A 12,516-nucleotide genomic window follows, 5' to 3' on the forward strand; every position below is an offset into this window, starting at 1 on the left:
GAGACAACATTTATTAAAAATAGCTTTTGAAAAGGATCAAATACAAGTTTATTTTTGATGGTAAATTATAAAGAAACCTTAATGTTTTCCAGAAATCAATAGTGAGTTGTTAGCTTTTTGCAGTTTTTCAAATCTGCAGGTTTGGAATTATTATGTTGTTACCAGTGTTGTGCTGAGAGCTAACCTCAAGCTTGCGAGGCAAGCACTCTAGTCTGAGCTGCATGGCCTGGGCCCACCGGTTTGGGGAGTAGTACTGGGTTTTTGTTTGTTTGTTTGTTTTTGTTTTTGTCTGTCTGAATTTGTTAGGAAAACTGAGAAGCAGATTCAACCATCTTACAGTAACTTTATTTTTAGAAATTAAAGCTTTATATTTGGAGTTTGCTGTAATCATTTAAATGGATCTAGGCAAACTTAGCAAATTTTTGTATTGTTCTTTTGTACTTGAAATAAAAAGAACATTAAGAGGAGCTGAAGACATGGTGGCTCACAGCCATTATAAATTCAGGTCCCGGGCACCTTCTGACCTCTGCTGACCGCCCCGTTCCAGTTATGCACAACACACTCACATACATAGGTATAATCAAGTCTTTTAAAATAGCTTTTAATTAAGTGAATATTTAAGTCGTGTTTGCTGTATTTTTTATATTCAGTTGGTGTAATTATTTTCATACCTGATTTAAGTCACTGTCTCTACTAAGAACATCCTCTCTCTTAATAGAAAACTCTTCGTAACTTACTGAGCAAATTCTCACCTTCCTTTTCTGCTGAAATTGAACAGTTAAATCAACAGCATGAGAAAATGTTTCATAAATGGATGCTACAGCTACAGTAAGTATTCTCATTTTAAGCACTTGCACAATGAAGAATATGTATGTTTGTGTTAATACATAATTTGTAGCCAAGGTGGTGACGTGTACCTTTAATCCTAGCACCTGGGAAGCAGAAGTAGGTGATATCTGTGAATTCTAGGCCAGCCTGGTCTTCATAGTGAGTTCCAGGACAGCTGGGACTATATAGAGAGACCCTGTCTAAAAGACAAAGCAAACCCATAATTTTCAGGTTGTAATATAGCGCAGTGGTAGAGCATTTGCATAGCGTAGATCTTACTTCCTTTTTGTTGTTGTTGTGGGGTTGTTTTCCTAAGATTTATTTATTATTTATACAGTGTTCTGCCTACACACCAGAAGAGGGCACCAAATCTTACTATAGATGGTTGTGAGCCACCAAGTGGGTGCTGAGAATTGAAGTCAGGACCTTTGGAAGAAAAGCCAGTGCTCTTAACCTCTGAGCCCTCTCCCCAGCCCCTGTTGTTGTTTAATCTATTATTTCCTATATGAGTGTGAGCACATGTGTACTGCAGTGCATGTGGGAGGTCAGAGCATAACTTTTAGGAGTGGGTTCCAAGGATAAAACTTACATTGTCAGGCACGTGTGGGAAGTGTTTTTACACACAGACACACACACACACACACACACACACACACACACACTGTGTGCTGTGTTCAAACACTATAACCACAAGCAACTTTGTGAAGAAAGCGTTTATTTTGTATAGCAAGTTACAGTTCATCAGTTTGGGAAACAAAGGCAGGAACTCAGGCAGAAGACTGAAGCAAGACCACAGGGCTCTGCTTCCTGGCTTGCATCCCTGGGCTTTCTCAGCTGCCTTCCTTCTACAGCCCAGGCTCACCTGTCCACAGATGGCACCATCCTCAGTGAGCTAGACCCTACTTCACATATCAGCAACCAAGAAAATGCCCTATAGTCATGTCTACAGGCCAGTCTGATACAGGCAATTTCTCATTTGAGATTCCTTCCCTGCTGCCAAGGTTTATGTCAAATTAGCAAAATACCAGCACAATTCACCCTTACCAACCTGACACACACATTAGAAGTCTCAGTCTTCGAAACATGGCAACATTTTAAAAGTCCCGTGTCAGGGCTGGAGAGATGGCTCAGTGGTTCAGAGCACTGGCTACTCTTCCAGAGGTCCTGAGTTCAATTCTTAGCACCTGTGTGGCACCTCACGATTTTCTCACTCTAGTTCCAGGTGCTTCAATGTTCTTTTCTGGCCTCTGCAAGTGTCAAGCTTTCATGTCAGTGGTACATGCACATAAAATAAAAGAAATGTTTTTTTTAAAGTCTAGTGTCTTCTTTAAAATTCCAAAGTCTCAGCCATGAATTGATGGTGCATGCCCTTAATCCCAACACTCAGAAGGCAGAGGCAAACAAATCTCTGAATTCCAGGACAGCCTGGGCTATACATAGAAACTCCATCTTGAAACAAAACAAAATCCAAAGTCTCCTAACTGTAAGAGTTTCTATAGGAAAAAAAGGAAGTTACATCCTTTTTTATTCTAAGAGGGAAAGAGAACCTAGGTGTAAACCAATCACACCTGTAGCAAAACCAAACCTAGAAGTGCATTTCAAGTCTTGTAGCTCAGTATCTGACCCCTGAGTCTCACTGGATACCAAAGGACTCGGGCATCCCTCCTCTCCAGCCCTGCCGTCTAAATTGACTCACACTCACATTGTCTTGTAGGCTCAGACAAGCTCCATTTGCACCTGCCACTGTCCTTGATGGTCATCTTACAATCCTTATCTCCAGGATCTTAAGGTCACCACTGCAGCTGAAGCTATACTTTCACCAGGGACTTAGACCCAGCCACATGCTATCAAACTTCAGCTTTTCTTCAAGACCCCATTAGTCCTGGGACCTTGATTAAAGCTAATGCTGCATCTTCACCAATGGCCTCCTGAATTCTCTAAGGACTCCGGGCATGCCTCAGGTGCTCTCCATGACCTCTTCAAAACCAGGACCATGTGAGAGACTTAAACATTGTCAAGTCCAGCTACCAGCCTGAGATACAGCCTTCCTTCCCCCACCCCCAGTCTATCCCCCAACACTCACACTAGACCATAGCTTTTTGTGTAGTGACCCTGCAGAAATACTTCTCTGTAGATATTACCATAATGGTGTTGGCCTCTTATGAATCAAAGCTGAGTTTTCAGGCCCTGCTAGCCAGCATTCATTAACACAGTAAAATAAAAGTTTCATTTCAGTTCCAAATGCTTCCACAAGCCTCCAAACAAACAGCATGGTCTGGGGACTCACAGCAACACTTCCCTCCCAGTACCAAGTTCTGTTGCTGTGATAAACACCAGCTTTTAGTCCATCATAATGAGAAGCCAATTCAGGAACTGAAGATGGAACCATGGAAGCCTGCATACTGCCTTGCTTCCTTAGCTATCTTTCTAACAGCCCTGACTTCCCTGCCCTGCTACAGGATCACCCTCAGTGGGCCCGGTTGTCCTATTAGCAATCAGTCCCTGGTAGAGGGATAGAGTGCTCTTCCAGAAAACCCAGGTTTGAGTCTCAGCAACCACATGACTTTCAGCTGTCTATAACTCCAGTTTAAGGGATCTGACACCCTCTTCTGTCCTCTGCAGGCACTTCATACACATTGTGCATAGACAAATATGCAGGCAAAACACTCATACAAAAAATAAAATAATAAATCTATAAATAAAAAAGAAGAAAGAAACTTCCCCCATAGATGTGCTTACAGGTCAGCCTGAAAGAGGCAGCTCATCAACTGAGTTCTCTGTTTTTGGATATGTCTAGGTTTGTATCAAGTTGACAGATACTAACCCAATCACAAACATGCAAATAGCAAAGTCACTGAGGAAAACAAGGCAGGTGTAAAGATAGGTTTGAGTAACTTAACAAGACCCTGTTTCAAGATTGGAAACAACAGCAAAGGCGGTCCTATATCTCGCTAGTAGAGTGTGTGCCTAGCATTTGTGAGGCATGGTGAACATTACATAAACCTCATCTGAAACCAGTCTCTCCACCTGCCTTCCTTCTAGCTCAGGACCTGTCAATCACTCTGTAGTTGCCTAAATCAGAAAACTGCATTTTCCTTTTGTCTTCTACATCAGTCTCTAAAGCCTATTGTTTTGCAATGCTTAGAGTTTTCTACATGACAGTTGATTCAAGCCTTCTATCCTTGGCAGTTTTGTTCCCCTTCCCTACTCCCCAATACAATAGTCTTTCTAGAATGATATGCCCCTTTCCGGTTAAAACCTTCCAGCTACAGGTTCCTTTCAGATGGATGTTATTTAATAAAGTAGACTTAACATTGTAGTGTAATTCACTGTTGTGGTTTAATCTGTTAATTTCAACTGTCCTTTAGTATGTTTTAAATGTTACAGTATCTGCCATAGTTGCTCTTATCTTCAGCCCTACAGAGAAAGCTGCCAAACAGTTGGAACTGTGAGCTCTCATAGACGGGATGGGTGACTTTGCTGTGTTCTAGGGAACCCGCAACTTAGCTATTTGGGTGCCTTAGTTCTGCCTGTTCTCTTTGTACTTTTAATTTCATTCACTTGTTTATTTTTACATTTATGCGGCAGAGTGTCACTATGTAGCCCTGGCTAGCCTGAAATTTGCTTTGTAAACTAGGCTGGCTCCAAGATAACAGCAATCTTCCTGCTGCTGTCTACCAAGTGCTGGGTGTACACCACATATCTAGCTTGTATTTCTACCCTTTATTCTTTCATGTTTTCCTTTCTGCAATCCTCATAAGCATAAAAGAAACTGGTTGGTAATAAAGTTGGCAGCCAGGAGTCTTAAGCTTTAATTTTATGGACATTGTGTTTCCTTATAGCCTTGGGTTCAACATTGTGCTTTATGGTTTGGGGTCCAAGAGAGATTTACTAGAAAAGTTTCGAACCACCATGCTTCAAGATTCCATTCATGTTGTCATCAACGGCTTCTTTCCTGGGATCAGTGTGAAATCAGTAAGTTTCAAAACTATTAAAAGGAGTAACATTATGTTATGAGTAACATTATGTCCTCTGCCAAGTCATGGCTCTATGGGAGTGAGGATGCAATTTCTGCTTCTGAACACTAAATATAAAGGATTTTGTTCCTACCAATTAGATCATGTTTTTAATTCAGAGTAATCCATCTTTTAGTTTTCATCTTTGATGTCTTACTATGAAACTGACTTGGGGCTGGGGAAATGGCTCATTCTGTAAAGAAGATCTGAGTTCAAGCTCATTAACTCTTGCTTTGTTTTTAAGAGCTAGGTGTGGTGGCTTGTGGTTGTAATCACAGTGTGGGGGAGATGAGGAAGAGTGCACAGTCCTTAGGCTCACTGACCAGCCAGTTTAACCTGCTTGATGAGTTTCTTGCCATTGAGAGACCTTATCTCAAAATAAATTAATAGGATTGGACAGTGGCTTAGTGGTTAAGGGTGCTTGCTGCTCTTGCACAGGACCCAGGTTCTGTTTCTAGAACCACATGGTGGCTCACAACTGTAACTCTAATCCCAGCCATCGGATGCGCCTTTCTGGCCTCCTAGGGCACACACATGTTGCACATACATACATATAGGCAAAACACTCATTCACATAAAGTGGAAAAAAATTAGGAATAGTTAGAGTAACTAAAAATAAGCATAGACAATACATAAGAATAACACCTAAATTTGTCCTATGTATCCACACACAAATGTGCACCCATACAAGCACATACACACATGATCATTATCCTAGTTAGTTACTATTGCTGTGATGAAACACCATTACTGAAAAAAGCAAGCTAGAAAGGAAAGGGTTTATTTTGCTTACACTTCCAAATCATAGTCCATCATTAAAGGAAGTCAGGGCAAGAACTCAAGAGCTGATGCAGAGGCCATGGAGGGGTGCTGCTTATTGGCTTGCTCCTTCTGGTTTACTCAGCCTACTTTTTTTTTTTTTTTTTTTTTTTTAATGTATACAGTGCTCTGCCTGCATGTGTGCATGCAGGCCAGAAGGGACACAAGATCTCATTATGGATGGTTATGAACCACCATGTGGTGGCTGGGAATTGAACTCAGAGGTCCTCTGGAAGAGCAGCCAGTGCTCTTAACCTCTGAGCCATCTCTACAGCCTCTCAGCCTGTTTTCTTATAGAACACAAGATCATCAGCCCAGATGGCACCACCAACAGTGGGCTTGGCCCTCGGCCATCAATCACTAATTAAGAACATGCCCTCTAGACTTGTCTATAGCTGGATCTTAAGGAGGCATTTTCTTAATTGAGGTTCCCTTCTCTTAGATGACTGTAGCTGTGTCAAGTTGGCAGAAAACTAGCCACCATACTGACAAAGAAACTGACTTGTCTAAAACCTTAGGGAAATGTTGCCTTCGTTTACTATACCATGTCAGTAGTGGAAGAGCTAAGACTAGGCATAGAGAATCATAATTTCATTATAGTTCTATCATTTTGGTACACAAACAATAAATAAGAGCTGGGCATGGTGCACACACCATCAGTCCCAGGCAGAGGCAGGTGGATCTGCCAAGCCTGGTCTGCAAAGCAAGTCAAGGAGAGCCAGGGCTACACAGAGAAACCCTGTCTCAAAAAAAAAAAAAAAAACAATATAATAATAATTATTATATATGTGTGTGTGTATGTGTGTGTATATAATAGTTTTAGAGTACATTTATCATAGACTATTGTTACTTCAAATGATTATCCTTTGAGAATTACATCAAGGTTTTGGATTTTAACCAATGTGGTAACCCTTTTTTTAGCATCCGTGTTACTGTTCTTTCTGACACATTCATAGTCCCCCCCTACTCCCTTCCACACCTTTTTTCCTTTGGTTATTTTGAGATAGGGTCTCTGTATAGACCAGGTTAGCCTAGAACTCCCTATGTAGACCAGACTAGCTTTCAACATACAGAGATCTGCCTGCCTCTGCCTCCAGTATACTGGATTAAGGGTGTATACCACCACACCTGGGTCATATTCATAGTCTGATAATGTTTTTTTTTTTTACTGTTTGTTTTTCAAGATAGTGTTTCTCTGTGTAACCCTGGTTGTCTTGGTACTCACTCAGTAGACCAGGTTGGCCTCGAACTCACAGAGATCTATCTGCCTCTGCCTCCTGAGCACTGAGATCAAAGGTGTGCATCAGGACTGCCGGGATCTGGTTATATTTTTCCTTCCCTCTCATAGTATCTTTTCATGTTGTTATTCTTTCCTTTTCCTTGTAGCCTTAATGTATTTTAAAAAAAAATTAGATATACTTAAATACCTAGTTGAATTTTAAGTAACTCAAAATCACTTTTAATTTATGAAAAATAATTAATTTGCTAATTGTATTTATCATGTGACAGAATAAATTGCCGTTGATATGGTACCTCTTGCACTTCTATGATGTAGATCCTGAATTATATAACCGAAGATGTCCTTGATTATATGGGTACTTTCCAAAGTGTTCTGGATCAGCGAGACTGGATAATAAACAGATTTAAAAAAGGTAACAAAGTAAATCATCTGTAGCATTTAACATGAAGTTACACACTGCATCTCTGTATTTTAGACAAAAGATGATTATTTTAATATGGATACTGTAGTCAACACCAATTTAGATTTCTTTAAAATAATTTGTCTTAGCCAGGTGTGGTGGTGCATGCCTTTAACCCCAGCACTCTGGAGGCAGAAGCAGGTAGATCTCTGTGAGTTGGAGGCTAGCCTGGTCTACAAAGTTAGTTCCAGGATAGCTAGAACTGTTACAGAGAGAAACTGTCTCAGGAGAAAAAAATTGTCTTTCCTATCGTATTAATTTGTCCTATGAATTTCACCTAACTGAAAGGAGTTACTCCTGTTGTCTTAACTCTGTATGGCCTTTTTTATTTTAGGATAATTTTGCTTTTTATTTGTCAGTGTAAAGTGCCTGAAACAGATTTCTTCATCTTTGTGTGACATTTTTATGTTGTTTAATATTGTGTGTATGTGTATGTGCATGTTTGTAAGTGTGTACATGGGAGCAGGAATGAGCATGCATGTCTGTACTTGTGCATATGGAGGCCAGAGATTGACATGGGGTATCTTCCTTAATCCATCTTCATCTTCCTTCCCCCTCCTCTGTGTGCATATATGTGTGTTTGTGTGTATATTTGCAAGTGTGTCACTGTAATGTTGAGCTAAAAATTTGGCTAGGCTGGCTGACTAGCAAGCCCCAAGGATCCTCCTATATCATCCTCTGCCTCTATGCCCAGGTTTTTGAGTAACATTTCTATACCTATGGCTGGATTTTGCTGCGCAGTTATAGAGTGCTTGCTTAGTACCTTACTTGGGCATATCTTTTAATACTTAAGCATTTTATGTGCTAAAGACTTCACAGTCCTCACTGAAAGTAATCATTGCAATCCTTTTTCTTTCAGACTCTTCTCTAGAACTCTTCCTTCTTATCCACAATTTGGACAGCCAAATGTTAAGAGGAGATAACAGCCAGCAAATTCTTGGACAGTTGTCATCTTTACAGAACGTGTACCTTATAGCATCTATTGATCACCTCAATGCTCCTCTCAGTAAGTTACATGTTGCTGTCTCTCTTCCCTCTGAGATTTTTCTTACAAAACTGTACTGTTTTTCAGTAAACTTTCAGCTTGTCAATTTGATTTAAAAAGTATTGAAGCTGGGTCTGGTGGCGCATACCTTTGATCCCAGTTTAATCCCTATACAGTTCCAGGACAGCCACAGGGTTGTTACACAAAGAAACCCTGTCTCAAGAAAACAAACAAACAAAGTAATTATTGAGTCAGGCCTGTCCATGGTAGCGCATGCCTGAAATGCCAGCACTCAGGGGAGCAGGGACAGGCAGATCTCTGTGAGTTCAAGGACAACCCAAATTACAGACAGAAATTCTACCTCGGGAAAAAAAAAAAAGTAATTATTAGGAATAAGAATCCACACTAAAGTATGCTTGCGCCTGAAGGAAGAGGAAGAGTAGACCCATTATTCTTTCTCCATCCTTCTCTTCATACTCTCACGTTTATTTTATAAATTCATTTTGTGAGAATGATAAAACAGAAGATTAAGTCATCACGTTTTTAATGTTTTTTATTTTATTTCTGTGGGTTTTGCCTTTGTGAGTGTATGTGCACCAGAGGTTTGTGGGCATTAGATCTCCTAGAACTAAAATTATAGGTGATTGTGAAGTAGGTGCTGAGAATTGAACTTGGGTCTTCTGCAAGAGTACGCATTCTTAACTGCTGAGCCATCTCTTTAGCCTCCTTAAGTTTCACTTTATTTATGCATTCATTCAAGTTTTACTTTATCTCCCCCCTCCCACTCCCGACAGGTTCTGTTGCAGCTCTCTCTGACTGTCCTGTGTAGACCAGGCTGGCCTTGAACTCACAGAGATCCACCTGCCTCTGCCTCCCAGGAGCTGTGTGCCTAGGAGGTAAAGATGTGTGCCACTACACCCAGCTGCCTTATTTAGTTTTTAAAAGGATTACTGATGGTGCTAAGACAGTTTCACGTCTATTTAATGTACAAATAAGCATTCAGATGTTATCCAAGTAAGGTAGCTCATATTTGTAAACCCTCGCACTTGGGAGCCTGAGGCAAGAGCATTGTGAATTTGAGACCAGCATGACCTACCCAGTAAGACCTTACCTAGAAAGAAAAAAATACAGACACTGATTAATAGTAGGATCAGATTGTGATTTAGAGATTAGCGATAAAGAAGTGACAGACATGGAAAATTTTATGATTTTTCAATGTAGTTCTAAGGTGTGAACCCAGAACCTTGTGTACTTAAAACAAGCGTTTTTACCGCTGAATTGCACTCCCAGCCTTTGGCACTTTTCCTTGAATGTCTCCTCATTATTCACTGCAGTGAAATCTCACGTAACGTGACTAAATGGCAGTAATTTGTAATTCTTTGTTTTGATCGTGTTCTGTAGTGTGGGATCATGCAAAGCAGAGTCTCTATAATTGGCTTTGGTATGAAACTACTACATACAGTCCTTATACTGAAGAAACCTCCTATGAGAACTCCCTTCTGGTCAAACAGTCTGGATCTCTACCACTGAGTTCTCTGATTCATGTCTTACGGAGCCTTACCCCCAATGCAAGGTAAGAATGAAAACTATTATTAAAATAGCTATAAAGACACACACACACATTTAGGTCTAGAAATGTAGCTCAGTGGTCAGGTGCTTACTATCATTTTAAATCCCCGGAATTCAACTCCCAGCACCACCAAGAAAATAAACAACCTGTACATTCAAGGACTAGGAGTGAGATGAGTGGTAGAGCACTTGCCTCTCATGTACAAGGCCTTCGATCCAATCCTAGCTCTTCAAAAAACAAAACAGATTTTGTACGCTTGGGATGTGCTACTATGGTTACCAGAGGCACGCTGTAGTTCCACTCTGCTGTTGTGTAAAGTACCATCATCAAAAGCAACTTGGGGGAGAAAAGGGTTTATTTGACTTGCACTTACAGGCCATGGTCATCATTGAGGGCCATCAGGGAAAGGACTCAAGGCAAGAGCCATGGAGGAATGCTGCTTGCCGACCTGCTCATAAGCTCATGCTTAGTCATCTCACAGCCCACCTCCAGTGGACTGAGGTCGGTGCTGCCCACAGTGGTTTGTCCCTTCTTCGTCAGTTAACCGTACAGACAGTTCCCCCACAGACGTGCCTACAGGACAGTCTGATCTGAGAATCTCTGCAATTAGTCCCTCTCAGGTAACTCTAGGTTGTGGCTAGTTGTGAGCTGACAATAACTGGGACAGAAACAAAATTACCTTCTTGCTGTAAAGGATTAAGAGAAAATAAAAGTGGCACCAGGATTGGGTTACACAACAGGTGGAATATTCAGTATTAACCTATGAAATTGACTAATAAAGCTAGAATAGTTTTTTTCTTAACAAATTGTTCGGGGCTGAGGAGTTGGCTCAGAGTTTGAGTAAAGTGCTTGTTAGTCTTCAATTTTCAGCACTCATGGTGGCTCACAACCATTAGTAACCTAGGTTCCAGGGGAATCAGCAGGCACACACGGTACACATACATGCACACATGCAGCTTTTATGTTTCTGAACAAAACTGAGTTGTGAATATAGAGAAGACTTGGGAGCTTCTGTTGTATTTTTTGTTGTTAATGTGTTGTTACTGCACTAGAGATGTTTTGGTTTTGGTTTGGTTGGGTTTTTTGTTTGTTTGTTTGTTTTGTTTTGTTTTGTTTTGTTTTTGAGACAAAGTCTCAAACTGTGTGGTCTTGGCTGCCCTGGAACCCACTTTATAGACCATGCTTTCCTGGAATAAACTGCAGAGATTTGCTTGTTTATGCTTGCTGAGTTCTGAGACTACAGGCCTGCGCCACCACATCCTGCAGGGGACAGAGAAAGAGAGAGAAGAATTTGTTCTTAGATCGAAACTCCCCCCCCCCCCCCCCCCCCGCTGTGAGGATATGATTCTGTTAGAGAAAGGAACAAAAGGCGATGGAGCTGAGCTGAATAGTCTCCATTCTTACTTGTATTTACTACTGCAGAGTACGTGTCTATTGAGTCTGATGTTTTTGTGTTTGTTTGCTTTTTTGTAGGGGGATTTTCAGGCTACTTATAAAGTTCCAGCTGGATAACCAGGACAGCCCTTCCTACATCGGTATCCAACATTTGTGATATTTAATGTGACTTTCTGTCCCCCTATGCTCCCTGTTCTAGACTCCCTTGGGAGCCCAGCATTTCTCACAGCAGAGATGAATGACTGGTCTGTGGTGGGTATGTCCGTGAGACCCACTTACTTGTAGAATCCTGAGCACTACTAGAACTATGGATGTGTATCTGGCAGTTTCATAGTTTTTCTATGTGGGACATCTTATTTGTCACCATTTGGCAAAATGTGTTACTGTGTATACAAATTTTAGTGATCACAGTTTTTAAGTTACTACCTTCCTTAAGAGTCAGTCTTATTTGTAATGCTTACTTAAAACTGCCTGCAAGGTTACCTGTTATTTAGTCACAGGTGACAACTTTCAGCAATTGATCCACTTTGCAACATGTTAGGGTTATTTACAGGCTATCTATGTCTGGGGGCATGTCTTAAGTGATGTTATGAAGCTGGAGAGATGGCTCAGCAGTTGAGAGCCTTGTTGCCCTTGCAGAGTGCCCAGCTTTTGTCCCAGCACTCAGTTGATCAACTTACAGCCACCTGTAACTCCAGCTCCAAGGGATGCAACACCCTCTCCTGGCCTCTGCGCAGAGTCATATTCTCAACTTAAAATAAAGTAAATCTTCTCTTAAAAATACTGATTGTGGCCGGGCAGGGAGGCAAACAAACAAACAAAAGATACTGATTGATTGTGTGTGGCATGGTGATCCCTACACTGCATGCCAACCCTCAGGAAGCAGAGGCAGGTGGATTTCTGTGAGTTCCAGGTCAGCCTGGTCTACATGATGAGTTCAAGGCTGACAAGAGTTACATAGTGAGACCCTGTCTTAAAAAAACAAAAACCAATCAAATAAAACATTAAATATTAACAATTAAATATTGATTAATATCTTTTCATCTCCCCAGGACTTTCTTTTCAAGATTTTTATCAGCAGTGTCGGGAAGCATTTCTTGTAAACAGTGATCTCACACTCCGAGCCCAGTTAACTGAATTTAGGGACCACAAACTTTTAAGAACAAAGAAGGTAAGGCTGCTGTTGTAGCAGTGGCTATGAGG

At 40.9% G+C, this 12,516-nt stretch overlaps 1 protein-coding gene across 2 annotated transcripts in view; it reads left to right on the top strand.

The window, feature by feature from the left end:
• Orc2 (origin recognition complex subunit 2) overlaps positions 1-12,516 on the top strand; it is a 39,482-nt gene that overhangs the window by 24,638 nt on the left and 2,328 nt on the right. For both annotated transcript variants that reach the window (XM_055616549.1, XM_055616550.1), the window contains exons 11-17: positions 719-828; positions 4,671-4,803; positions 7,219-7,315; positions 8,223-8,369; positions 9,750-9,921; positions 11,392-11,453; positions 12,366-12,484. In XM_055616549.1, coding sequence (XP_055472524.1) covers positions 719-828; positions 4,671-4,803; positions 7,219-7,315; positions 8,223-8,369; positions 9,750-9,921; positions 11,392-11,453; positions 12,366-12,484 — 840 coding nt within the window. The remainder of the gene's footprint in view (positions 1-718; positions 829-4,670; positions 4,804-7,218; positions 7,316-8,222; positions 8,370-9,749; positions 9,922-11,391; positions 11,454-12,365; positions 12,485-12,516) is intronic.

This window comes from Psammomys obesus, unplaced genomic scaffold (assembly GCF_907164565.1).
Source record: "Psammomys obesus unplaced genomic scaffold, mPsaObe1.curated_primary_1811, whole genome shotgun sequence".
Taxonomy (NCBI): Eukaryota; Metazoa; Chordata; class Mammalia; order Rodentia; family Muridae; genus Psammomys; species Psammomys obesus.